A 27,119-nucleotide genomic window follows, 5' to 3' on the forward strand; every position below is an offset into this window, starting at 1 on the left:
GGGATAAAAGAAACACAGATTGAGCAAGAGGATGGGAATTAGCAGAACCTTGCACCTCTGAGAGACTGGAAGTGAACAAAAATCACACCACTGCCTGCAGTGAGGCTGCAAAAGTAGCTCAGAATGGGGCTGGGCTTCTCTGTCTCCAGTCCTCCTCCTCCAGGAGATTATCAGCCTGCTGAGGTCAGGATCCCTGGATTCCACAGACCCCTCTTCCCACCAATGGTCTAGTTTATTCTCTATAGAGCACCCAAAGTCATCCTTTAAACAAAAGTCTTTAATAAAGTCCAGTGGTCTCAGAGCTTTTTACAATGACCCACATGGTTTGGCTCTTGGCTAAATTTCAGCTCTCATCTGTCCCCCATTCTCTTCCACTTTGGTCCTTCCATACGGACCTTTATAATGTCTACTGAGTTTGCCAAGCTGGCTTCTGCCTCCAGGCCATGGGACTTGTTCCTTTCATCCAAAGGGATCTTCTTTGCATAATCATGGCTCGTTCCCTTCCCTCTCCTTATTCAGAGTCCTCTTTGAATGCAACCTAATGAAGTATGGCTCCCCCACCTGAATTAGCTCCCATCCATCACCTCAACACCTCTCATTCTATGTCTCCTTACTCATCTCTATTTTTCCTTTATGCTGCTGCTGCTGCTAAGTTATTTCAGTCGTGTCTGACTCTGTGCGACCCCATAGACGGCAGCCCACCAAGCTCCCCTGTCCCTGGGATTCTCCAGGCAAGAACACTGGAGTGGGTTGCCATTTCCTTCTCCAATGCATGAGAGTGAAGAGTGAAAGTGAAGTCGCTCAGTCGTGCCTGACTCTTAGCGACTCCATGGACTGCAGCCTACCAGGCTCCTCCATCCATGGGATTTTCCAAGCAAGAGTACTGGAGTGGGGTGCCATTGCCTTCTCCGATTTTTCCTTTATAATGCTGACCAATTCCTGGAGAATGTGTTCTCTCTCTCTCTCTGCAGATACGCACATACATATATGTATGTGTATGTGCGTGACCATAATTTCCATGAAAACAGGGACTTATTTATTTCTTGTTCACTGTTATACCATAAGTGTTCATAAGACACTTAGCAGACAGTCTGAGGACCCAAATTTTAACCTTGGCTCTGCTGCCAACCTTGAATCCAGTACTTGTGGATTATTATCTTCCCATCAAATCCTGCCATCACCATAACCTCATTCTGAAACACTGGTAAAGAGTCTTTAAGAGAAGTAAGAAAATAATAGGCAGACTAGAGGAAAAGAGCTGAAGTTATAATCAATGGAAGGTGATCTCTGGCAAAGCAGTAAAATATTTGGATATTTGGCCCCACATAGAAAGAGACTCTGGTTGTCATTTACATGCATTGGTACATCTAGTTACTGTTTACACACTTGATAAGCTCATAAAACAGTCCTCTTCAGGATGAACTCTAGGAGTACAGTACATGGAGAGTATAAAATACTAAGTCTGTTTATCAACATTTATCTCTATGGTTTCAAATAGGATTTGCTGATGCTAAGCTCTGAGATAGGGGTGACCTGCATTGATGTTTTCAGAGAGCCCCAAGTCGCACCAAAAGAGGCATACAGTTTTTCATTCCAAGGGATTTGTTATCCCTTCCAAATAACCAACTTCACATAATAACAACTATTCTTATTTGGTTCTAAGATCCGAAGTATAGTGAGTGCTATAGTCCTGACACAGTCTATTTATAGATCTGATAAATAGAGACATTTTCCTTTGCAAGATAACAGAAGGAAACTAGAAGGGAAGAGAATCAACACTGAATGCCTACTAAATATATGAGCTGGAGATAAAATATAGAATTAAATGAAGCCAACGATGTAGATGGGGTCATGGAAAAAGACCACGAAGAGAGAATAGCTCCAAGAATGTAGCTGTGATGAACTCTGATGTCAGTGATCAAGAAGAGGATCATGAGCTTGAAAAGGAGATTAAGAAAGAGTCAGACATACAGAAGCTTCACAAACATGGGTGAAGACGACATTCTAAACAATCAACAGAAGAGATTACTGGAAAGAGAGGAGTGATTACTGGTGCCACATGCAGCTGGGAGCTCAAGGAAAGGGACTGGAAGGCATCCTGTGTTTGCTGAAAACTGGGATATTAAATGTTTCAGTGGCTGATAATAACAGAATTCAAACTCAAGTGGGCAAGGGAGGAGTGAGGAAACTGACCAGGAGTACACACAATGCTTTGGGTCAACTTAGCTCTAAAGAGAAGGAAAAATACAGGCAGGCAGTTGGAAAGGGGGTTGAAGTCAGCTGGCACATGAAGAGATGTGCGATTTAAACCTAGCCTGACTTTAAGAGTGAATTCCATAAATTAATGCTTCTGGACCACCCTATGCTGTGGTTTCTCTGAGTTTTCATGCTAATCCATAAATTCTTTCTTTCTATTTTCAGTCAAAACTACTTACATGAAGTTCAGCTACAGAAGAAAGTTCTGGAAATTTTGAGTATTTCATGGCAAAGTCTAAACTATCCCTTAGGTTTGTGTTGAACTTTAGGGTCTTCAGAGACTGGTGTTTCCATGGTCTACTTTCAGCCTCATAATATTTGGAAAACTAGTTAAGCAGGGTGGTATTATTGTAATTTTATGGGTGAGGAAACTGAGTCATCAAGAGATTTATGGCAGAATCGGTACAAGAAGCCAAGACCTCTGATTCCCAGTCCAGTGTTCTTGATACTCCCTGAGAAGGCAGGAATGTGATGGATGATGGACATCTGCTGCTTAACCCTAGAACAAACCCCTCCAAAAAAATCCTCCTCTTTTATGATCATTTGTAATAGCAGTAGAAGTTGTGGTAGTGGTGGTTGTCATTGTCATTGTATAGTTTATGAAGGCTTTTGAAATACTCAAATTCTTGGAGCTACCCACAGCTGGCTCTCTCCTGTTTACTATCTCATGTCAGTTAAAGAAACTAAGGTTCACACAACAATGCATGTGAGAGCTGGGATTTGAATCCAGATCTTGGAACTCTGTATCTGCGCTCTTTTCTGTGGGTTAAAGGTTTATAAATGTTGGATCTCCTCGAGAATCTGATAAAAGCTATGGCCTCTCTTTCCAGAAATATACACATAAATATGTAATCAATAAAACTCTGCACACAATTAGCGGTTCACTGATGATTGAGGTTAGGCATCCCTCCTCTAGGTTATGTGGTCTCTAAGCCAACTAAAATACTAATTATTGGTTAAGTGGTGTGATCCCTCTAGTACAATGGTAATGACCTTGTACTACAGACTCCTAGAAGGGAAAAACATACGAAGCCTTTCTGAGACTCTTGGTCGGGGTCAAACCCCCTCTATACTCTGACAACACAGTGTTTATATTCTAGTCAGTATGCACTTCCTTCTGCTCTGTGTAGGTGTGCCTTGCCATGACTGCATGTCCCTTGGTGGAAAGGAAATGTCTAATACAAGTGACTACAACACCTTTCATCACTATCTATATCAGTTCAGTTCAGTTCAGTCCAGTCGCTCAGTCGTGTCCAACTCTTTGCGATTCCATGAACCGCAGCAAGCCAGGCCTCCCTGTCCATCACCAACTCCTAGAGTTTACCCAAACTCATGTCCATCAAGTTGGTGATGCCATCCAGCCATCTCATCCTCTGTCATCCCCTTCTCCTCCTGCCCCCAATCCCTCCCAGCATCAGAGTCTTTTCCAATGAGTCAACTCTTCGCATCAGGTGGCCAAAGTATTGGAGTTTTAGCTTTAGCATCATTCCTTCCAAAGAACACCCAGGGCTGATCTTCTTCAGAATGGACTGGTTGGATCTCCTTGCAGTCCAAGGGACTCTCAAGAGTCTTCTCCAACACCACAGTTCAAAAGCATCAATTCTTCGGTGCTCAGCTTTCTTCACAGTCCAACTCTCACATCCATACATGACCACTGGAAAAACCATAGCCTTGACTAGACAGAGCTTTGTTGGCAAAATAATATCTCTGCTTTTGAATATGCATTTACTAAATACCTATTACAGGTATTTAGTAAATCTCAGCAACTGTCATTGTATCCCAGACACTATTGAAATTCATTTAATTTTCTCAACAACCTAATGAGGTACTTACTATTATTTTCCTGTAGAGTAAAGTATGAAGGCACAATGAGGTTAAATAAGTTGTGAGGGTGAAAAGCTACTAAGGGCTGAAGCTGAGACAGGCAATTTGGCTCCAGAATCTATGATAATAACCTTCACTTTAGACTTTCTCCCTTTTGCCAGGTACTAGCTACACTGATGGAACTTCTCTGATAATATTATAAAATACCTTACTTTTGTTAAAAAGCCCAACAAGTAGCATTAATATTGTGAAATTAATTTGATTATTCTTCAAACTTTTTTCAAAATAATTTTAGATTTACAGAAAAGTTGCAAAAACAGTATGCAGACTTCCCTTATACTCATCATCTAAGAAATTAATACAAATACTATAGTATTACTAATCTCTATACTTATTTGAATGTTGACAGTTTTTTCCCACTAATGGCCTTTTTCTGACTAAGATCAAAACCAACCCATGATCAAATATTGTTTCCAGATGCAGTAGCATCTTAGTCTCTTTGAATCTGGGACAGTTCTCTAGTAATTCCTTAAATTTCATAATCTTTGAGGCATGTTTGCTAATAATTTTGTAGAATGTCCCTCAATTTGGGTTTGCATAATGTTTCCTCATGTCTACACTGAGGTGATGCATTTTCGGTTAAACATTACAAAAATGATGTTGTATTCTTCTCAGTGCATCATAAAATGAGGTCCATGATGCTGATGTATCTTATTGCCAGTATTGTTAGTCTTGATCACTTGGATAAGGTACTGCCTGCCAAATTTCTCCACTGTGAAGCTAAGATTTCTTCACTATTTTTCTTTTATTTTAATAAGTATCTTACAGTGAAATACTATGGGACTATGTAAATACCCTGCTTTTTAAAAAAATTTATTTTTTTTAGTTGAAGGGTAATTGCTTTACAGACTGTTGTTGTTTTCTGTCAAACCTCAACATGAATCAGCCATAGTTATACATATATCTCCTTCCTTTTGAACCTGCCTCCCATCTCTCTCCCCATTCCACCCCTCTAGGCTGTTACAGAGCCTCTGTTTGAATACTCTGCTTTGTATCAGACTCTCACTCATTAATTTTATTTATTTACTTGAAATACAGTTGATTTACAATGTTGTGTTAGCTTCAGACATACAGCACAGTGATTCAGTTACACATATACACATATTCCTTTCCATTAAGGCTTATTACATGATATTGAATGCAGTTCCCTGTGCTATGAGTAGGACTTTGTTTTATATATTTATATATATATAGCAGTTTTATCTATTAATCCCAAACTCCTAATTTAATCCTTCCCCAACTTTCCTTTTTGGCAACCATGGGTGCTGGGCGTACACATTGCTATGAAGGTGTCATTACTTCTAAACCATCTCAACAGAGATCGCTAGAGAACAAATAAATATGTCACACCCACTCACACATGAATATATGTATCTATATTTATTTCTACCTAGATCCAGCAATATATAAACTAAAAAGCCACAAGCTGATACTGATACCTCTGACTTCCACCCATTACTATACTGTTCATTCTAACATTCTACTTTTCTTGTCTATAGGAAACCTGGCTCTCATCATCTGCAAAAAAAAAAAAAAAAATCTATTTTTCTGCTCAACTATAGTATACACATAGCTAACTGATACTATAAAAAACAAACTCATTAATAACAGCATATTATTTATGTAGTTATTTCTATTTTTAGCCATACAGCATACTCTCAAAATATTCTTTCTCAGAGTTACTTAGGTTAGTTTTTTTCTTTCTCAAATCTCTGTTAGTGTGATCATGTTATTATTAATACAGTAGGTTCCTTTTTTTTTTTTACTATTTGCATTTCACCCCCATCACACACATCTATCCAAGTAACTATCTATCCATCCATCCATCCATCCATCCATCCCCCTATCCATCTATCTGTTATTTATTTTCAGAGGGACATGAAGTATCATCATGATTCTAAGAGTCAGAGTTATATAAGAAGGCATACTCAAAGAAGTGTTATTCCCTCCTACTATCCTGTTCCCATTTCCCCATTATTTCCATCGCATTCCTACCCACACCCCCCTATAGTTAATAACTTCATTAGTTTCTGATTTAACTTTCCTATACTTCTTTTGCATAAATTAGTAGATATACATATATTTTCTTATATCACCTTCTTTCTACATAAAAAAGAGTGTACTGCAAAACTCCTTTATACTCTGATTTCTTCCCTTAACAATATATTCTAGAAACCACTCCTATCAGTTACTATCCTGTTTCATAGATGAAAAGACAGGCTTAGAGAGATCGAATAACTTACCCAAGGTCACACAGTTAATAAGTAGAAAAACTGTATTTGAATCCAAGAAGTTCTGACTCCAAAATCCGTGCACCCTCTTCTACATCAGCATCTCAACCATGGTCACTACAATATTCTATGGGGATCTCTAGGTTCTTTGTGAGTTATCGTAGGCTGTTTTGAAAATGAATACATGTATGTTCTGAATCATCCAGATGACTGTCTTATAACCAAGAACTGCCAGGCATTTTCATTGCTCACAGAATGTGAAAATCATGCAGCCGCCTAAAGTCAGTGCCACGGGTGCAGCTGGGCTTGGGAAGTTGTAGGGAACAGAGAGCGCCATTACCTGGCTGTGGCCTTGGCTTGTAGTTCAGGAAAGGCAGCATGGCCCTGCACCATGTGGTCTATCTGAAAAACAAGAGAGAGGGGTCAGTTTTTAGCTTCTCTAGCTTATGTTTAAGCCAGAAGAAGGTATGTTAAAATGTCTGTTTCTTTCAATTCCTTGTCTACAGAGGAGCCAAGAATGCTAAAAAGCTAGCTCAGGAAGAGGGTCTCAGCTCTTTCAGAAATCTAGCTTTGTTTAACTAACTGCTGGCTTCTTGGATTTATAAAACAAAGAAGTTTAAAGAGAAGAACAATAGGAAATGAAACTCCCAAGGCTGAAACTGGTAGCAGCAGGTAGTGTCAGATCTAAGAGTGAGGTTTGACAGAGGTGTGTGAAGGAGGTATAACTCAAGTAACTCAGGGTAAGTGTTCGGGATTGGGGAGGGGGACCTGGGTATTAAAAACACTGATCTCTGGGTTACATTATCTCCCCCTCCTCCTGTTACCCCATGCTATCACCCCAGGGCAATGCCAGACCTTGAATTATTCTCTGCATCTTACTAATGGAAAAGCTGAGTGAAAGAGACTGTGAGGAGGGAGTCCGAGTTTAAAAAAGCACCAAAGAGTTGCCCCAGAGCTGTCAAGAGAACCTCTCCTGACTGAGAAGTTATCCTGTGGGAAAGTGGGACAGAGCTTTCCAAGGACAGAAATGTCTGAGCTCTGTGGACAATGGTCTTCTCATTTGAAATTCCATGCCTAGGATTCATTCCTTAATCCACTTGGTGGCTCTAAACAAAATAATATGTGCTAAGTATCAGGAAGGGATGTGTTTCCCCATGCTGTGACTCTGCTTGCTAAAACACACCCCACACCCGGCTTGAGTTCCTGAACCTAATCTGTGTATTTTCTCAGTGTTTACATGAGTCTCCAAAACAACCATTCTGACCTATTTATTTTCATTCAAACTACGAACAGACCAGTTTCTGTGGCCTCATGGAGATAGTCTCTCTGAGCATGCCTCCGGAGAGTCAGGACTGTGTAAAGAGAAAGAAGCTTTGTTCTGGAGTTGCCTAGGCTGGGTCTGGGGTTCTGGCTCTGATAGGAACTAGCTGTATGACTTTGTGCAAGTCATTTTACTGCTCTAAGCCTCAGTAAGCTCCTCTCCCCCTCTTCCCATCCTAGTATCCTTTTAAAACAGGGTTTCTAGGACACAGAGTGTGCTTACCATAATGCCAACAACAGTATAAATGATAGCACCTAAAATGTACTGACTCATTTACTATACACCAATACTAAGCTAAGCATTTTACATTCATTATCTCATTTATCCTGACAACACTTCTGTGAAGAAGATACTATTATTCACCATGGAGGTGAAAAAACTAGAAGAGATTAAGTAACTTGCCTAGGGTCATAGGGAATAAGTGGCAGATTTAGGTTTCAAACCTAGGTCTCTCTATTTAAAGTCTCTGGTCTTCAGCACTATGTCACATTGTCTCCTGAACTTCTAGGTATAAGGTGTTAAATTCCACTTGTGTAGAGCTGCAAAAATGTTTTAAAATAACACCAAAGCAATTGGTCATTTCAATGGAAAGAAAGTCATTCAGGTTTTGAATGTTTACTTCCTGAAGGTTCAATTTTCGGTTACTGTAATGAGGCACAATCTGAGCCTTAAAGAGTTTGCAATCTAGTAGGAACATCACAATGAACCCACTGGCATCTATAAAGGATAATTAAAGCCATTACTTGATTTGATGCTAATTTCTAAGGGAAGTGCTTTAGGAGGTCAGAGAAAGGGGATTTAGATGAGCTTCTCGGAGGAAGCACAGAACCTAGCATGTGAACCACGTGTGTGAGTGTGGTTATTTGGTATTTGCCAAGTGCCTACCTCACCAGGTACTATGACTAGGTTCTGGGATAGAGTGGAAAAAACAAACACATATAATGCATAGTAGCAAAAGGAAAGAAGTAAAGAACAAGCAGTTTGGAGGAGTAAAGAGTTGCACGCAAGAGATGCCAGGAAGTAGGCTGTGATGAGCAGAGATATGAAGATGGAAATACAAATCTGGTACAGACAGCAGGAGACTGGTCTAGCCTTGAGACTGGCAATTGTAGATGCTCAATAAGTATCCAATGAATAAACGTGGGATGTATGAACCATAATGGACCACATGCTCACAGAATACCATGTGCTTCTTGGGAACACTTAACTACCTTTTATATTTGTATCTGTTTGTGTGGGGCACACATGGTCAGAGAGTAACTGTATATTAAATTAGAGAATAAATGAAGTGGTAAAAATATGGGTACATGAGGAGGGTGTGGACTGCCAGTGGTTCTTAAAAGTCAGATAAGTGACTATAGTTTTACTGAATTATAGGCTGTAGGAAATCATTTTGATTCATGGAGTAAAATAATGACAAGTTAAGGAAAATTAACCTAGCAGGGTAGGCACAACTGGGTAGGAAACACACACAGGATTCAGAGGCTGACGCTGGGAATACAAGGCACGAATATCCCCTGCCTTTGCTCTATTGTAGCATTTATCAGGTTAATCAAGTTCTTCTCAATTATTAGTTTATATGTCTATCTCTTACCTTACCCTCTGAGCGCTTTTAAATCAAAAGCCTTGTAATTTCCCATTCTTTAATGCCTACAATAATGCCTGGCATCTCAAATGGATGGATGAGATACATTTTGAAGGAAATAAAACAAACTCGAAAGAAAGTGAAGTTGCTTAGTCATGTTGCTTTGCAACCCCATGGACTGTAGCCTATCAGGCTCCTCCGTCCATGGGATTTTCTAGGCAAGAGTACTGGAGTGGGTTGCCATTTCCTTCTCCAAGTGATCTTCCCGACCCAGGGATCGAATCCAGGTCTCCCACATTGCAGGCAGACACTTTACTGTCCGAGCCACCAAACTTAGTGACTGAATCGTTACAGAATATAAGAAAATCAGAGTGAAAAGATGCTTTGGACTTTTGGGTCTAAGTAAAGGAAATGTGGTCATTGTAATCACATCTTTTTATTTTCTGTATTTATGATGCTTTGGGATCTGGGGCCCTGGTAACCCTGGAGAGACTGTTCCTTCCATGGTTAGCCAATTCCCAGGGATAGTGAAGGACTCACTGGCCTGTGAGCATTGCCTTTCATATGAAAAGTAACTGATCCAGAGCCCAGAATAATAATAAAATCTATATTTTAAAACAGCAGCTGAAACATGGGCCTTGGGAAAAGGCTTAGGTTCAAACTCATGGTCTATACTTATATCCTCTACTATCTAAGTTACTTGACCTCACAGAGCCTTTTCTCTTGGACCTCTAGAATGTGGATAGTAAAATTAGCTTTGTAGGGAAGGTTGTGGTGAGTGATATAGAGATGGTTTTCAGATCATAACACCTATTATTAAAAAGAAGGAGGTACCACCCAAACAGTAAAAATGGCTGGAATAACAGGATTTAAAAGGTCAGCTGCGGTTTGTTTTTCCACAGCATCTGTTGGTAAAGGCCCACCCTGATTAATAAACAAGGAGCCAGTTTGTCAAATAACTGAGCACTCATTTCAAAAGTCTGGAGTGCCTGTTCCAAGGGTTGATCTTTTGACATATGTTCTATTCTCTAGCATTGAGCAGAGTACAGAAGATCACAGAGTCCCATTAGTGGTTATTTGTTTCCCCATGAAATAACCAGTTTTACCACAATAACTTTATTTGCCAAGTGGTTGCCATAGAGATATATAGACAGAACTACCCTAACTCTATGACTCTTTTCTTGTTTCTTCCATCTTCTCAGATTCCAGCTCTGAGAGCTGGCAGCTGTAGGAGTAGGCAGAAAAAACTACAAACTATTTGGAGAGGTAGGAAGCTTACACTGGCTGGGTGGAGTCATATCTTCAGGATGGCTTTCAGGTCAGGATCCAGAGGAAAAAGGCCATCTTACACTACACAAGTAGAATTTTTGTTTCTTTTTTGCATTTCCTTATAAAGGTGGAATATAAGAAAAACAGAAATGCAATACAATAGAAAACAGAGATCATACATGTGTAGTAGGAGGTGGCATCTGGCCCACAGATGTACTTTATTTGGATATATAATGTTTTTAAAAATGAGCCAATGTTTCAAAATTGAGAGATGTCGCTTTCAGTCCAGATTTTGGTTTCTCTTGAAGAAGTGGTGAATATAAAACACTGGGTCACCCAGATTCCCCATGGTAAGAGTCAGCTGGAGCTGAGTGGGGACTGATCCCCTCAGACAGGCCTGCACCCTCCACTTGGTGAGAGGCGCCACCACTCAGTTTATCATCATGATGGCACTAATGCTTTACTCGGAGTACAGATTTATTTCTCTATGCCCATCTCTCAGTCAAAGGAGGGAACATGGAATTCAGCCCAAGGGTACTGTAAGCTGAAAAGAGAAACTGCTCTGGAGAAGTAAAAAATATCTCTTTGCCTGGTCTATTTGTTCATTTATGCTATCTCTGACTTCTTTAAGCATTGGCATTTTTGACCCTTAATATGGCAGAGTGAGCACAGTCAAGGACTCTTGAGATCTGAGCTCTGCTCTGGCTCAGGGCATGACTTTGGAAAAGACCATTTCTAATTTTCTCTCTAAAACATTTAATAAGTTAATATGACAAATAGGCAAGAGCTTGTAAAATTACAGAGAACTGCACCATTTGAGATATCAAAACTGTTGGCAAAGAGTTTATAGGCAAGCAAAAGACAAATTTAAAATGTAAGAATTTTAGGTTCCATAATTGTTTTTGCTAAGACAAAGCTGTCTTATTGCATGATGGGCTTTTCTCTATTAAAAACAGCTTTATGTATTAATCTTGAGACTGTCTTTTTTCCTTCTTTACAGATAGGAATCAATTAGGCTCAGGTTCATCACTTGGGACAACTGTCTTTTTTCCATTTGTATTTACCTGTAATGTCACTTTTCCATCTAAGCTATTTCAACCCTTTTTGAAAAAGATTATTTATTTCTTTATTTACTTATTTAGTTTTGACTGTGCTAGGTCTTCATTGCTGTGTGGAACTTGGTCTATCTGTGGTGAGCAGAGGCTACTCACTAGTTGCAGTGGGAGGGCTTCTCACTATGGAGCCTTTTCTTGTTGTGGAGTGTGGGCTCTAGGGTTTGTGGGCTTCAGTAGTCGGGGCTCCTGGGCTCTAGAGCCCAGGGTTAATAGCTGTGGCACATGGGCTTAGTTGCTTTGTGGCCTGTGACATCTTCCCAGATCACGGATGTCTGATCTGGGACCCATGTTTTCTGCATTCGCAAATGGGCTCTTTACCACTGAGTCATCACGAAAGTCCACTATTTCAACTCTTTATTTAACTAATATTAACTCAAAGCAAAAACGTTTTGCCTGATTTTTCCCAGCTTTGAAATTTTCATGAAAATCTAATGAAAGAAGAAAGCCCACTTAAAAAAAAGAAATTTATTGTGAGTTTCAACACTGAACAGTTCCTAGGAACAACAAACATTCCTGAAAGAAAATAAAAACTATGTTTGTTTTTTTTTTTTTTTTTTACAACTTTAATATTAGCTCTTCACAGGACAATTTCTCTTTCAAGTAGATCAATTTTGATTTAATGTAGGGCTAGTTCAGTCAGTTTCATTCATCATCAAAATTGGTAGCTTTGTTCATTTTTATAGTTTGTTAGTTTACTTATTCATGAAACTAATGTGATATATATCTACTTTGTGTGAGGCATCATTCTAGTAACTCAGGACACAAAGATAAATAGAAGTCACTGCTCTCACAAAGTTCTCCCAATGAAGGGAAAATGGGCATCCCAATGTTTCAATATAGTCTAGCCTGGACATGGAACAACAGACTGGTTCCAAATAGGAAAAGGAGTATGTCAAGGCTGTATATTGTCACCCTGCTTATTTAACTTATATGCAGAGTACATCATGAGAAACGCTGGGCTGGAGGAAGCACAAGCTGGAATCAAGATTGCTGGGAGAAATATCAATAACCTCAGATATGCAGATGATACCACCCTTATGGCAGAAAGTGAAGAAGGACTAAAGAGCCTCTTGATCAAAGTGAAAGAGGAGAGCGAAAAAGTTGGCTTAAAGCTCAACATTCAGAAAACTAAGATTAGGTCCCATCACTTCATGGCAAACAGATGGGGAAACAATTTTTCTGGGCTCCAAAATCACTTCAGATGATGATTGCAGCCATTAAATTAAAAGACACTTACTCCTTGGAAGGAAAGTTATGACCAACCTAGACAGCATATTCAAAAGCAGAGACATTACTTTGCCAACAAAGGTCCGTCTAGTCAAGGCTATGGTTTTTCCTGTGGTCATGTATGGATGTAAGAGTTGAACTATAAAGAAAGCTGAGCACCGAAGAATTGATGCTTTTGAACTGTGGTGTTGGAGAAGACTCTTGAGAGTCCCTTGGACTGCAAGGAGATCCAACCCGTCCATCCTAAAGGAGATCAGTCCTGGGTGTTCATTGAAAGGACTGATGTTGAAGCTGAAACTCCAATATTTTGGCCATCTCATGTGAAGAGTTGACTCATTGGAAAAGACCCTGATGTTGGGAAAGATTGAGAGCAGGAGGAGAAGGGGATGACAGAGGATGAGATGGTTGGATGGCATCACCGACACAATGGACATGGGTTTGGGTGGACTCCGGGAGTTAGTGATGGACAGGGAAGTGTGGCGTGCTGCGGTTCATGGGGTTGCAAAGAGTCAGACACAACTGAGCGACTGAACTGAACTGAACTGATAAGAAGGTTTTTTATAGATGCAATGAATATTAGGGTTTCCCTCATGGGTCAGATGGTAAAGAGTCTGCCTCTAATGCAAGAGACCTGGGTTCGATCCTGGGGTCAGGAAGATCCTCTGGAGAAGGAAATGGCAACCCACTCCAGGATTCTTGCCTGGAAAATCCCATGGACGGAGGACCTTGATGGGCTACACCCCATGGGGTCGCAAAGAGTTGGGCATGACTGAGTGACTAACACACACACCCACACACACCCAAATACACACACACTCACTCTGTTTTGGTCATAGTCAATAAGCACAAGGGATTCTTTCTGTTCACATGCAGATTTTCTTTTTAACATGGAGATTATATTCTATTGAGAAATAGAGTCAACAAATATATATAATAATTAAAGATTGTGATTAGTTCTTTGAAGGAAATAGATAAATCACTGTAATAAAAACACTGGTTTGGGGAGTTCCCTGGTGGTTCTGGGTTAGGACTTGGCGCTTTCACTGCTGTGGCCCCAGGTTCAATCCCTGGTTGGGGAACTAAGATCCTGCAAGCTGTGCAGACAGGTCAAAAATTAAAGAGAGAAAGAGGTTAAAAAAAAAAAAAAAGGAACACTGATTTCGGATAGAGGATTCAGTAAAGATGGAGAGATCTGAAGGTGAAATTTGAGCAAAGATATAAACAAAAACGGAGAAGGCAATGGCACCCTACTCCAGTACTCTTGCCAGGAAAATCCCATGGATGGAGGAGCCTGGTGGGCTGCAGTCCTTGGGGTCACTCAGAGTTGGACACAACTGAGCGACTTCCTTTCACTTTTCACTTTCATGCATTGGAGAAGGAAATGGCAACCCACTCCAGTGTTCTTGCCTGGAGAATCCCAGGGACGGGAGAGCCTGGTGGGCTGCCGTCTATGGGGTCACACAGAGTCGGACATGACTGAAACGACTTAGCAGCAGCATGAACAAAAAATAAGAACCAATAATTCCCTGTAGAGAGAATGACAAATGCAAAGATTCAACAGTAGGAAAGAGCTTCATGTGTCCTAGGAATTGATAGGTATCCAAAGGAGCAAAGAAGCAGAAAAGTTGTATGAAATGAAGATAAAGAGGTAGGAAGTGGGCCAGATCAAGCAGGCATCTCAAAGGCTTTAGATTTTACTCTAAGTACAATCAGAGGACATAGGCGGCTTTTTTTTTTTTTTTTTTAGTTGAAGTATAACTGACTTACAGTATTGTGTTAGTGTCAGGTATACAGCAAAGTGATTCAGTTATTTTTTTCTAATTATATCCCATATAGGTTATTATATATACAGGACTTTCCTGTAGCTTAGATGGTAAAGAATCTGCCTGCAATGTAGGAGATCTGGGTTTGATCCCTGAGTTTGGAAGATCCTCTGGAGAAGGGAATGGCAACCCATTTCAGTATTGTTGTCTGGAGAATCCCATGGACAGAGGAGCCCGGCGGGCTACAGTCCATGGGGGTCTAAGAGTCAGACAGGACTGAGCAACTAACACTGTTACTATAAATTTATTATATGACATTGGATATAGTATCTGTAGTTTTTATCTGTTAATCCCATATTGCTAATTTATCCTCTCCCTACCTTGCTAGCAATAAATTTGTTTTCTATATCTGTGAGTCTGTTTCTATTTTGTATATAGAGTCATCTGTGTTATTTTTTTAGATTCTACATAGAAGTGACATGATATAGTATTTGTTTTTCTCTTCTGACTTACTTCACTTAGTATAATATTTTCTGCTGCTGCTGCTACTGCTAAGTTGCTTCAGTTGTGTCCGACTCTATGCAACCCCATAGACGGCAGCCCACCAGGCTCCCCCATCCCTGGGATTCTCCAGGCAAGAACACTGGAATGGGTTTTCTAGGTTCCTCCATATTGCTGCAAATGGTGGTATTTCATAATATTTATAGCTGAGTAATATTCCATTGCAAATACATACCACATCTTCTTAATCCAATCATCTGTTGATGGGCATTTGGGTGGTTTCCAACGGTAAAGCATCTGCCTACAATGGGGGAGACCCAGGTTCAATCCCTGGCTTGGGAAGATCTCTTGGAGAAGGAAATGGCAACCCATTACAGTATTCTTGCCTGGAAAATCCCATGGATGGAGGAGCTTGGTAGGCTGCAGCCCATGGGGTCACAAAGAGTCGGACATGACTGAGCGACTTCACTTTTGTTTTCAATTTAATGTCTTAGCTATTATAAAGAGTGGTGCTATGAGCACTGGGGTGCATGTATCTTTCCGAATTAGAATTTTCTTTTTCTTTTCACATGGTAGCACTATCTTTAGCTTTTTAAGAAACTTCCATACTGTTTTCCATAGTGGCTGCACCAAGTTACACTCCCACCAACATTGTAGGAGACTTCCCTTTTCTCCATACCCCTTCTATCATTTATTATTTGTAGATTTTTTGATGATAGCCATTCTGCAATGGCAACCCACTCCAGTACTCTTGCCTGAAAAATCCCATAGATGGAGGAGCCTGGTAGGCTGCAGTCCATGGGGTCGCTAAGAGTTGGACATGACTGAGCGACTTCACTTTCACTTTCCACTTTCATGCATTGGAGAAGGAAATGGCAACCCACTCCAGTGTTCTTGCCTGGAGAATCCCATGTACAGAGAAGCCTGGTAGGCTGCAGTCCATGGGGTTGCACAGAGTCGATCATGACTGAAGTGACTTAGCAGCATTCTGACCACAATGAAATTAGATCACTCCCCTACATCATAAACAAAAATAAATGGTCTAAATTGAAATGGTCTAAAAACCTAAATGTAAGACATGACACCATAAAAATTCTCAAAGAGAACATAGGCATTCTTTGACATAAATTGTAGCAATATATTTTCTTAGATCAGTCTCTCAAGGCACAATAAATTAAAGCAAAACTAAATAATAGGACCTAATCAAACTGAAAAGCTTCTGCACAGCAAAGGAAACCATCAACAAAATGAAGAGACAACTTATAGAATGGGAAAAAAACATTTGCAAATGATGAGACCAACAAGGGATTGTATCTAAATTATACAAACAGCCCATACAACCCAATATAAATAAACAACTCAATCAAAAAATGGGCAGAAGACCTAAATAGGCATTTTTCCAAAGAAGACCAGACAGATGACATGCAGATGGCCAACAGAAGGGTTTTAATCAGGAAAGAGATGTAATCTTGTTTGCTTTAAAAGAAATCATTTAGGAGTTCTACTTCTTAAGTTGACTAGATAGCTCTTATTTGCAAACAATTATAAATAACAATATAACAATTATAAATGCTTATCAAATTACATTAAACAATTCTCTGAAGATATTAGAAAGTTATCAAACCAGGTAGAAACTGAAGAGGAATAGACACACAGGAGGAAAAAGCAGCATTATATGTGTTTCTTGATTTTACAGATTTTTGCTGGAGAGCAGGCCTCAATCACTGCCATTCAGGGCAACTAATAATCAGATAGAAATACGCAGTCTTCCTAGCTAAGAAATGAGAGGTTAGAGCTCAAGGCAACCATAACAACTAGAAAGTAAGAGATAGGGAGATATCAGAAAGGAGACAGACATTCAAAGGGAGCTCAACACTATGACTATAAATGTTACCTTGATCTCTGGATGATCTATGAATTACATAATATGTAGCCTAGCTAAGGCTTAAAGAACTCAACAAAGATTTCAGTAGGTGTCCGTTATAAGAGAGAAAAAACTTGGAGTTTGCATTCAGTCATTAAATTACTTGCTTAAAAAAAAAGTGCTCTTCAGGAAAACAAGTATAAGCCCGTGCCACTATATTACATCAATTACAAAATTCAAGATATGAGTCAAAATTACTAGACACAACAGGAAAATGCAATCCTTACTTAAGAGAAAGGCCACTTAATGGACAATATCCCTGAGATAACACAGATGTTAAAATTAAAAGGCAAGAATTTTAAAGCCAGCAGGTTAACAATGCTCAAGGATATAAAAGGATAACATTCCATAACTAATAAATAGATAGGAGATGGCAAAGAAATGGAAACAATTATAACAAAAAGTAGAAATTCTAATATTGATAAATATAATACCTGAAATAAATATTTAGCAGATGGGCCTGATAGCTGATTGGAAATTGCAGACAGAAGAGACCATGAACTTGATAAACGACCAATAGAGAGTGTCTAATTGAGAGAGAGAAGAAGAGAAAGACAGAGAGAAAAACTGGGGGGAGGGAAAAACCACAGAATCCCTCAGGTGGGGCTATGAGACAATAGCCAAAGGTCTTCAATATGTGTAACTGGAGGCATAGTAGGAGGAATACGAGCAGATAGTAGAAAAGATATTTTCTATGTAATTGCAATATTAGAAAATACATAGAAAGATCATTTCTATGTAATTACATTTCTATGTAAATGCTAAAGATTTCTCAAATTTGGTAAAAGACAGCAATTTACACATTCAACAAGTATAGCAAATCTTGGATAAGGATAAATTCCTCAAACACCACATATGTGCACACCATCATAAAAACTAAGATTAGGAGAGAAATTTTAAAAGTAGCTAGAGAAAAAGGATATACTGCATGAAGGAGAAGAACAAAATAAATGATGTTGACTTCTCATAAGAAACAATGGTGCCAGAATGCAATATGTTGACATATTTAACTGTTGAAAGAAAAAAAAGAAGAAAATTAAGAAGGTATTTTTGTTGTTGTTTCACCAGTAGACCTGTAAGAACCAAAGCAATGCTAAAGAGAGTTCTTCAGAGTGAAGGGAAATACAGATGGAAGCTTAATTTTTTCATAAAGAAATTTTTTAAAAAATGATGGAAATTGTAACTATGTAGGTAAACACAAAAGATTATGTTTTGTTTCTCAGAATTTCTTTGAAATACATCTGACTGTTATGGACTAAATGGTATCCTTTAAAAATTCAGATGTTGAAGTCCAACCCCCAATAAGACTGCATTTGGAGATGGAGACATTATGGAGGTAATTAAAGTTAAATGAGGTCATAAGGGTGGGGCCGTAATCTGATAGGATTGTTGTCCTTATAAGAAGAGGAAGGGACACCAGAGCTCCCTCTCTATGTCATACACCAAGTAAAGGCCATGTGAGGGACACAGTGAAAATACAGCCGTGTGCAGGCCAGTAAGACAGTTCTCACCAGAAACCAAACTTGCCAGCATAAATAGCACCTTGTTACAGAACTGTAAGAAAGTAAATGTCTACTGTTAAAGCCACCTAGTCTGTGGATTTTGTTATGGCATTCCAAGCGGACTGGCTTAAAGCAAACAGTACAGCATCTACTATTCTGTTGCGTGTACAGCTTTGTAGATACCACACAACTACAACATAAAGAGTTGGGGGAACTAGTAAATGGAACTACAGAGTTGAATGCTTTTTGAATTTTACACAAAGTTATACAGTATATAGTCTAAGTAGACTGAAAAGTTTAGAATGTTTACTATAATTCCCAGAAAAGGCATTTGAAAAGAATGGAAAAATGCCTACAAACCAGTAGACAAATGAAAATTTCAAAACTGGAAAATATTCAATCTAATAAAAGACAAAAATGAGAGATGGAGAAAGCAAAAAAACAAAAGTGACCACAGAAAACCAAGAGTAAAATGGAAGACTAAATCTGAGTATATTCATCATTACATTAAATGTTGATAGCTTAAACACTCGAAGAAAAATCAGAGGTTATAAAACAAAACAGGAAATCAAGACCTAATTACAAGCTGTGTACAAAAGATGCAGCTTACATGGTCCAGGACACAGACAATGGTGGTTTGGCCAGTGGTGCTGGGAGTGAAGGTAAAGAGAAATAGCTAGATTGGTGATATACATTCTGGAGTTAGAAACAAGAAGGTTTTCTGATGAATTGGATGTGGGCAGAGAGGGAAAAGAGGGAGGTAAGTACGAATCCTAATGCTCTGGCTTTAATAAGTATATAAATGATGGTGTACTTTACCAAGATGAAGACAAACAATGGAGGATCACAGTGAGTTTATCAGTTACTACAGTCAGAAAATGGAGTAATCCTTGACTCCTGCCCTCTACCTCCTTGATATTTAATCCAGTCTCCATCCATAGAAAAATTATCCTTCAAAACCCCTCTCCTTTGTCTTTTCTGCACACTTCACATTCAATCCAGCAGGAAAAACTTTTGCTTCTACCTTCAAAACATATCCCAAATCTGGGCGCTTTTCACTAAGCCCATGGCCATCATTCTCACCTCTCATTTGGCCTACTCCAAGAGCTTCTTTCTGGTCTTCCTGCTTCTACTTCCCCTACTCCCATCCACAGTTTCTTCCCAATATAGCTGGAGGCAGCCAGAATGATACTTAAAGATGGAAGTCATAGCATATCTCTCCTGTGTTCATCATTCTTCAATGACTTCCCATTTTACAGAGTAAAAGCCAAAATCCTTACAGTGGCCAAAATACAGCCTCCATTACCTCTCTGACTGTATTCCCTACAACTCTCATTCCGGTTCCCTCTGCCCCATTCCTGTGGCCTCCTTGCTATTCCTATATTATTCCAGGTAAGCGACCCCCTCAGGATCTTTGCACTGGTTTTCCCTTGGCCTGATATGTTCTTCTCCCAGGTTTCCAAATGGCTAAATGAAAGTAAAAGTCGCTCAGTTGTGTCCGACTCACTCTTTGCAACCCCATGGACTATACAGTCCATGGAATTCTCTAGGCCAGAATACTGGAGTGAGTAGCCTTTCCCTTCTCCAGGGTATCTTCCCAACCCAGAGATTGAACCCACCAAATGGCTAACTCCCTTCCAAACCATATTTGTTAGATGTCACTTCAATGAGGCCTATCCTGACCACCCTATTTAAAACTGCAAAGTCAACTCACAAGTTGACTTCCTCTATTAGTTTTACAACTTATATCATAAAATAAAATTTACTTATCATTTTATTGTGTATTATCTGTCTCCTGTTGTTAGAATGTAAGCTTGACAAGAGGACAGATTTTCAGAGGAGGGGCATAAGGGGTTGTTTTACTTATTGCCTTTTTCTCACTCAGAACAGTGCCTTGAAAACAGTAGGCACTCAATAAATACTGACTGTATAAATAAACATCACTCAAGTTTAGACTTTACAGATAACTGGAGAGCTAACAAGAGAGACAGGGTCATCTCTGTGCTTTAGAAAGACTGTTTTAGCTGCAATCTTTAGAGAGGGTGATGTGACTAAATGTGTCCCCCTACCCCTGCCCCCCAATTCATACTTTTAATCTTAACCACCAATGTCATGGTATTGGGAGGTGAGGCCTCTGGGAGGTGGTTAGGTCATGAGGGTAGAGGCCTGATGAATGGGATTAGTGCCCTTATAAAGATCTGAAGAAACCAGAGTTCTCCTTTTCTACCAGGTGAAGATGCAAGGAAAAGACAGCCTTCTGAAAACCAGAAGAGGGCTCTCACCAGACCCCAACCATGCTGCTACCTTGACCTTGGGCTTCCAGTGTCCAGAACTAAGAGAAATAAATTTCTGTTGTTTATAAGCCACTTGGTCCATGGAACTTTTTTTTAATAGCAGCCCAAACTAATACACCAGGGTTAAAGGGGGAAAGATTAGAATTGAGAAGGTAATTAGGAAGCTGAGCAGGATCTAGGGGCATGTACAAAAAAAAAAAAGTGAAGGCCTGGGCAGGAGGAGGGAACAGAGAAGCATCTGTTTATGCAGAGCTGGTCTTTGTAGCCATGAAGTCGTTCCAATTAGCTAATGTGAGATGCTTGGCTTGAAACACACCTATCTCTATATACCTAGATCCTGCCAACACTGATTCACACACTCTTCTCTTTCATGACCTCACAAAGTCTACTAACTGTATGTGTTTTAATACACTTGAAAAGAAAAGTCACACTATCTGATAAAATAATTGCTTCTCAAGGAACTGCACAAGAGAAAAAATTCAGAAAGACAGCTCTACAGAAGTCAGGTCCATTTCTGGAAAGATGTAGGGCTTCCAGTAGCTGACTTGGGTTTGAATCAAGGCTCTTGCCACCTATAGCTGTTAGACCTTGATCAAGTTACCTCACTGTTCTGAGCCTATTTAGTCGCTAGTAACACTTATAAAACTGACCACACAGACATGCTGTGAAGATCAGATAAAATCCTGAATCTTCACGAGGGCCTGAATGTGCTTAGCATAGAACAGATTCTTCCAGTAGGCTGTAGGGGTAGTGCAATTTACTTTTATGTGCTACAATAAATTATAATTACCAGTTCTGTATCCAACTTTCCCATTAGATGATAAGCTACTGGAGGACAGGAATCATGTGACCATGTCCTTGCCTGGCCCAGAGTAATCCCTCAGGAAATCTCTGTAACAGGAAGGAAATAGTGACTAAATGAAGTCACAGGTAGTGACATCACTATCTCTGTAAGCTGGATCTCTGTAAACTTATCTCTGTAAGCTGCATACACTCTAAGCTCCTCATGTTGTTGTTGTTCAGTCCCTAAGTCCTGTCTGCCTCTTTGTGATCCCATGGACTGCAGTGTACCAGGCTCCTCTGTCCTCCACTATCTCTTGCAGTTTATTCAAATTCATGTCCATTGAGTCAATGATGCTACTTAACCACCTCATCCTCCGCTGCTCCTTCTCCTTTTGCCTTCACTATTTCCCAGCATCAGGGTCTTTTCCCATTGTGTCAGCTCTTCACATCAGGTAGCCAAAGTATTGGAGCTTCAGCTTCAGTATAAATCCTTCTGCAAGGTAGTTAGAATAGGAAAAGGGAGTCCAGAATGGCGGTGGCTAAAAGACAAGGAAGGCAGAAGCCCATAAAAATAGAACAAAGGAAGGTCTGAGGACCGGAGTGAGGGCCTCAGGTAGAACAAACAGCACTCCTGGCTCGTCCAATTTACAAAGGGCAGGCCTAGGCGGAGGAGAAAAAACATATAAAAAGAGGAGCCAAAGGGCCGGGGTCTCTCTCTTCTCTTCACGTCTTTTGGGTCATCATGCCCTCACGCCTTGAGGATGTATTCTCCTTTATTTTCTAAATAAAACTGAATTGTAACACAGAGCTGTAACCCTGGTCCATCTGACAGCTGTAACACTGGTCTGCCTGAGGGCTGTAATGCTGGTCCATTGCTTTAAATTTCTGTTGGGACGAGACAGAACTGAGGAAATCACACTCCCCTAACACTTCCAATGAATATTCATGGTTGATTTCCTTTAGGATTGACTGATTTGATCTCCATGCTATCCAAGGGACTCTCAAGAATCTTCTCCAGCACCATAATTTGAAAGCATCAGTTCTTTGGCACTGAGGCTTCTTTATGACTCAACTCTCACTTCTGTACATGACTACTGGAAAACCATGGCTTTGACTATATGAATCTTTGTTGGCAAAGTGATGTCTCTGCTTTTTAATATGCTATCTAGGTTTGCTCTAGCTTTCCTTCCAAGGAGCAAGGTTCTTTTAATCTCATGGTTGCAGTCACCATCCACAATGATTTCAGAACCCAAGAAAACCAAATCTGTCACTGCTTCCACTGTTCCCCCTTCTATTTGCCATGAAGTGATAGGACCAGATGCCAAGATTTTAGCTTTTTTAATGCTGAATTACAAGTCAGCCTTTTCACTCTCCTCTTTCACCCTCATCAAAAAGCTCTTGATGATGTTCATCTTCACTTTCTGCCATTAGAGTCGTATCATCTGCATATCTGAGGCTGTTGATATTTCTCTGGGTGATCTTGATTCCAGCTTGTGATTCATCCAGCCCCACATTTTGCATGATGTACTCTGTATACACCCATTTATGGAGGACTGGCTGAACCCCTGAGGCTAGCCCCAGGCTGAAGGGCATTGGTGATAAAGGAGGAAGCAGATATGTACTCATGATGCACGAATCCTAAACTCCAAGAACAAGCAGCAGGCCACATAACCCTGTGGCTCAAGTTACTAAAGTTAAATTCTGACTTCAAGCAATTCAATGTTAATTCCCACCAAGCCCTGGTGTCCCAGAAAGCCAGTGCACCACAGGGGCAGCTTAGGAATCTGTCCTGGTCTGTTTTACCCAGTGCCTGCCCCAATAAAAATGACTTCAAGTAAGAGAGGGAAGACAGCTTGGAGAGAAGGATGGCTGAGGTCCAGCTGGAAATAAGCTTCAGCATCTGGACGCAGTGACTGCACGGGTTGGTATTCTGTGGAAAAAATCTGGGCAAAAAACGATGGTTTTTGCACAGCTATTCTGGAAAGAGTATCGACAAGCACGAGACAGTCTTTGATGGGTGTTTGGTGAGCTGAAATAAATCATCCATGGGAACGGGGTATGTGCCCTTCTAAGAGGAAATAAATATCGGCTGCACAAGTTTGAAATGAGTGGAAAACAAGCCCAAATCTCAGGCAGATGAAACTGCAAGGACTCCAGAGCCAGAAAAGATCCTATCCTATTTTTTTTTCTTCATCCTGAAGTTAACCAGATGGAGACTTTTTTTTTTTTAAGTACCAATCTATTCATATACTTGGAATGAAAGACTTTGCTTTGTGATGGAAGATCTGTATTTAATTGCAAAAATAAGACAAAATATCTTTTTTTCCAAATCTAGAGTTCAGATAGATTTTATTTCTTTCTTTCCCCCTCTCTCCTTTACTTCCCTTTTCTTCTTCTGTCTCTTCTCTTCCACTTTAGATGATATATTTATGACTGCATGCTTGTAATGTACTCTGGATAGTATAATAATAGAGCAGACTCTTATAAACAAAGTATATGAGAGAAGGTATACATATGAAACACAGAACAAAAGAGATGTAACTTCCTCTTATAGTGTTCTGGACAATGACAATATGCTGAAAAACCAGTGATAAGAATTCACAAAACACGAATCAGAATAAATAAATAGAAAGGAAAGATAAGTGGCAAAGGAATCATGTCAAAAGGTCATTGACAGTGCATCAGGAAACTCTCCAGGCTGTGCTTGAGACCCTGAGTTTCAGTTCCTCATCTGTAAAATATGGATAACAACTGTACCTCACCTGTAGGAGTTCCAAGAGGATTAAATAAAATAGTACATGAAAGGCTCTTGTAATAGAGACTAAATAAGTCTTCAAAATAAATATTAGGCATTGTGATTATTATGACTATCACTCAAGGATTAACAAGATTATATATAGAAATCTTTCCCATGGGAAAATGCACTCAATAAGGTACAATTGTTGTTGCTATTATTATTACCATCATCATCGCTATTCTTTTTATATCTCTATTTTCTAGGTGGTTTATGTCTCTTTGCTTGGCCTCTTTGAACTGATGCCTTATTGGATAGTCTGTTTTTTTCTTGATTCAGATTTTGCTCCATTTTGCTAGCTTCTGGACTTCCTTAGATTTTGCTTTTTGTAACACATGGGTCAATCATGCTCCATCCCAAGGTCCAATGAAACTATATACATAGAATTATCCAAAGTAGATCTCTACATGCAGCTTTACTGATGGTGCAAAATCAACTAACTAGATAAAGCCAACAGTTCCCATGATTCTTTTCAAAAACCATAGTGGACTCTTACGAAGATTTTGTTAATGGTCAGAAAAGAGTCACTCTTTAAACTTTAATTTCAGGCTCAGGAAGTAGGCATAACCAATTCTTGTCCACCAAAATACATCATAATGTTTGGGCAAAGATGGCTTATATCCATAGCAATGGAACAAACTCTAAGCCAAATACTAGGAAAAGCATTTTTTGACTGACACAGATGTTCAACTGGCATACTGAGTCTCTGAAAACCTGTTGACAGACAGCTTCATTGGACAATGCATCCTGCAAAAAGAGTTAGTTTAATGAAAATAGTGATAAAAAATAGTGATTTTTTGTTGTTGTTATTTTTGTTATAAAAGACTCTAGGTTGTGTCTGCTATGAATTCTGAGTCTTCCAAGGTAATTATACCATAATGTGGTCTTGTAAAGGTGTTTGTTTCAGTAACGGGTTTTCTTTGTGTCACAGAAACTAAGTGGATATTTAAATTGAAAAGTTGTGTAAAAGACATGACACTACGTTTAAATAGGAGATCGTCAAGTTCCAATCCCACTGCACCTTTGGCACAGAGTGATGTCTTCTTCTCAACTTTTCTACTGAGAACAATCGAATGTTATTTAATTTATACTTCCCTACTAGAAAACGAGCTCCTTAAACCTGGGACTATTAGGAGACTAATTCATATATCTTAATAGCCCGGCACAAGAGTGGGGGCACACACCTATGCATCTGTCAACTTTGAGAAAGAATGCAAGGCATCTAAGATTAATATACAAACACACTGAGAAATGGAAATTAATGGTCATTTGTATCTACATTCAGCTTGGGATCAGACCACTTTTGATTTGGCTGAACATTCAGAAGAGCTGGAGAGGAGCAGACCATAAACAGATGATTTCAATACAACATAGTAAATGTGAGGTTGGGTAACCGAGGCTGGGTCTCATTTTCTCTTGCTTTTCCACATTTAATCCCTCAAAGGTCTGCTGATCTCTCGACCTCAATTCTCAGTCATTATTGCCACTGTTCTCATTCAAGCTCTCATGGCTTTTTGTCAGTGGGTCAATCTATTGAAGCTAGTCTCTTTTCGTTGGGCTATGTATGCCTAAGCCTTCTTCCTGAGGGCTACTAGCCAGTTTTTATAACAGAGATCTGACAACATCTGTCACTCTTCCAATCTTTTACCTGTTCCTCTTGGTCTACTACCTAAAGTTCAACTCCTTAGCATGTTTTGCAGGGACTTCTTCTGTGGGGTCCCTGACCAGCTCTCCCAATTTTATTGCAAGCCATTTTTCTAAGAACAGTTTATGCCACAACTGAAAGTTTGCAATTATACTCAAATACGCCTTGTTTGGAGAAGGCAATGGCACCCCACTCCAGTACTTTTGCCTGGAAAATCCCATGGACGGAGGAGCCTGGTGGGCTGCAGTCCATGGGGTCGCTAGAGTCGGACACGACTGAGCGACTTCCCTTTCACGCATTGGAGAAGGAAATGGCAACCCACTCCAGTGTTCTTGCCTAGAGAATCCCAGGGATGGGGGAGCCTGCTGGGCTGCCGTCTATGGGGTCGCACTGAGTCGGACACGACTGAAGCGAATTAGCAGCAGTAGCAGCAGCATGCCTTGTTATTTTTTCACTCAGATAACTTTGTGTTTATGCCAGTTCTCCTACCTAGAAAATATCCCTGCCTTTCTTTGTCTGGTTGGTCCCTATTTATCGTTAAAGCTCAGCACATAACTGTCTCCACTGCCAAGAATTTCGTAATCTAGCTTTGTTCCAGCTCTGTGTCTTATACCTCAGATATAGTGCTCATCTGATTTTTGTTGATCTTCTGTCTTCCCTATGAGATGACCCCATGAATTCAACACATTTTCTCTAAGCACCTTTTATGAACCAGGCACTGGGATGGATATAAAAAGTACAATATGGCCCATACTTTTAATGAGCTCCTGCATATAAGTCACTTCAGTCGTATCTGACTATTTGCAACTCTATGGACTGTAGCCCACTAGGCTCCTCTGTCCGTGGGTTTTTCCAGGCAATGATACTGGAGTGGGTTGCCATGCCCCTTCTCCAGGGGATCTTCCTGACCCAGGGATTGCACAGGGCTGGATACAAAGAGAAGTATGATATGGTCCATATGTTTAAAGAGCTCCTAGATTTCTGGAAAATACAGATTATCTCAGAATGTGCTAAGAACTGAAGCT

The 27,119-nt window shown here is 39.9% G+C and overlaps 1 protein-coding gene across 17 annotated transcripts in view; it reads right to left on the reverse strand.

Moving 5' to 3' along the window:
* The window catches only part of FGGY (FGGY carbohydrate kinase domain containing), a 508,405-nt gene that overhangs the window by 132,923 nt on the left and 348,363 nt on the right, over positions 1-27,119 (reverse strand). For all 17 annotated transcript variants that reach the window (XM_044944924.2, XM_044944922.2, XM_044944923.2 and 14 more), the window contains one exon: positions 6,712-6,773. In XM_044944924.2, coding sequence (XP_044800859.1) covers positions 6,712-6,773 — 62 coding nt within the window. The remainder of the gene's footprint in view (positions 1-6,711; positions 6,774-27,119) is intronic.

This window comes from Bubalus bubalis, chromosome 6 (genome assembly GCF_019923935.1).
Source record: "Bubalus bubalis isolate 160015118507 breed Murrah chromosome 6, NDDB_SH_1, whole genome shotgun sequence".
In the NCBI taxonomy this organism is placed as follows: Eukaryota; Metazoa; Chordata; class Mammalia; order Artiodactyla; family Bovidae; genus Bubalus; species Bubalus bubalis.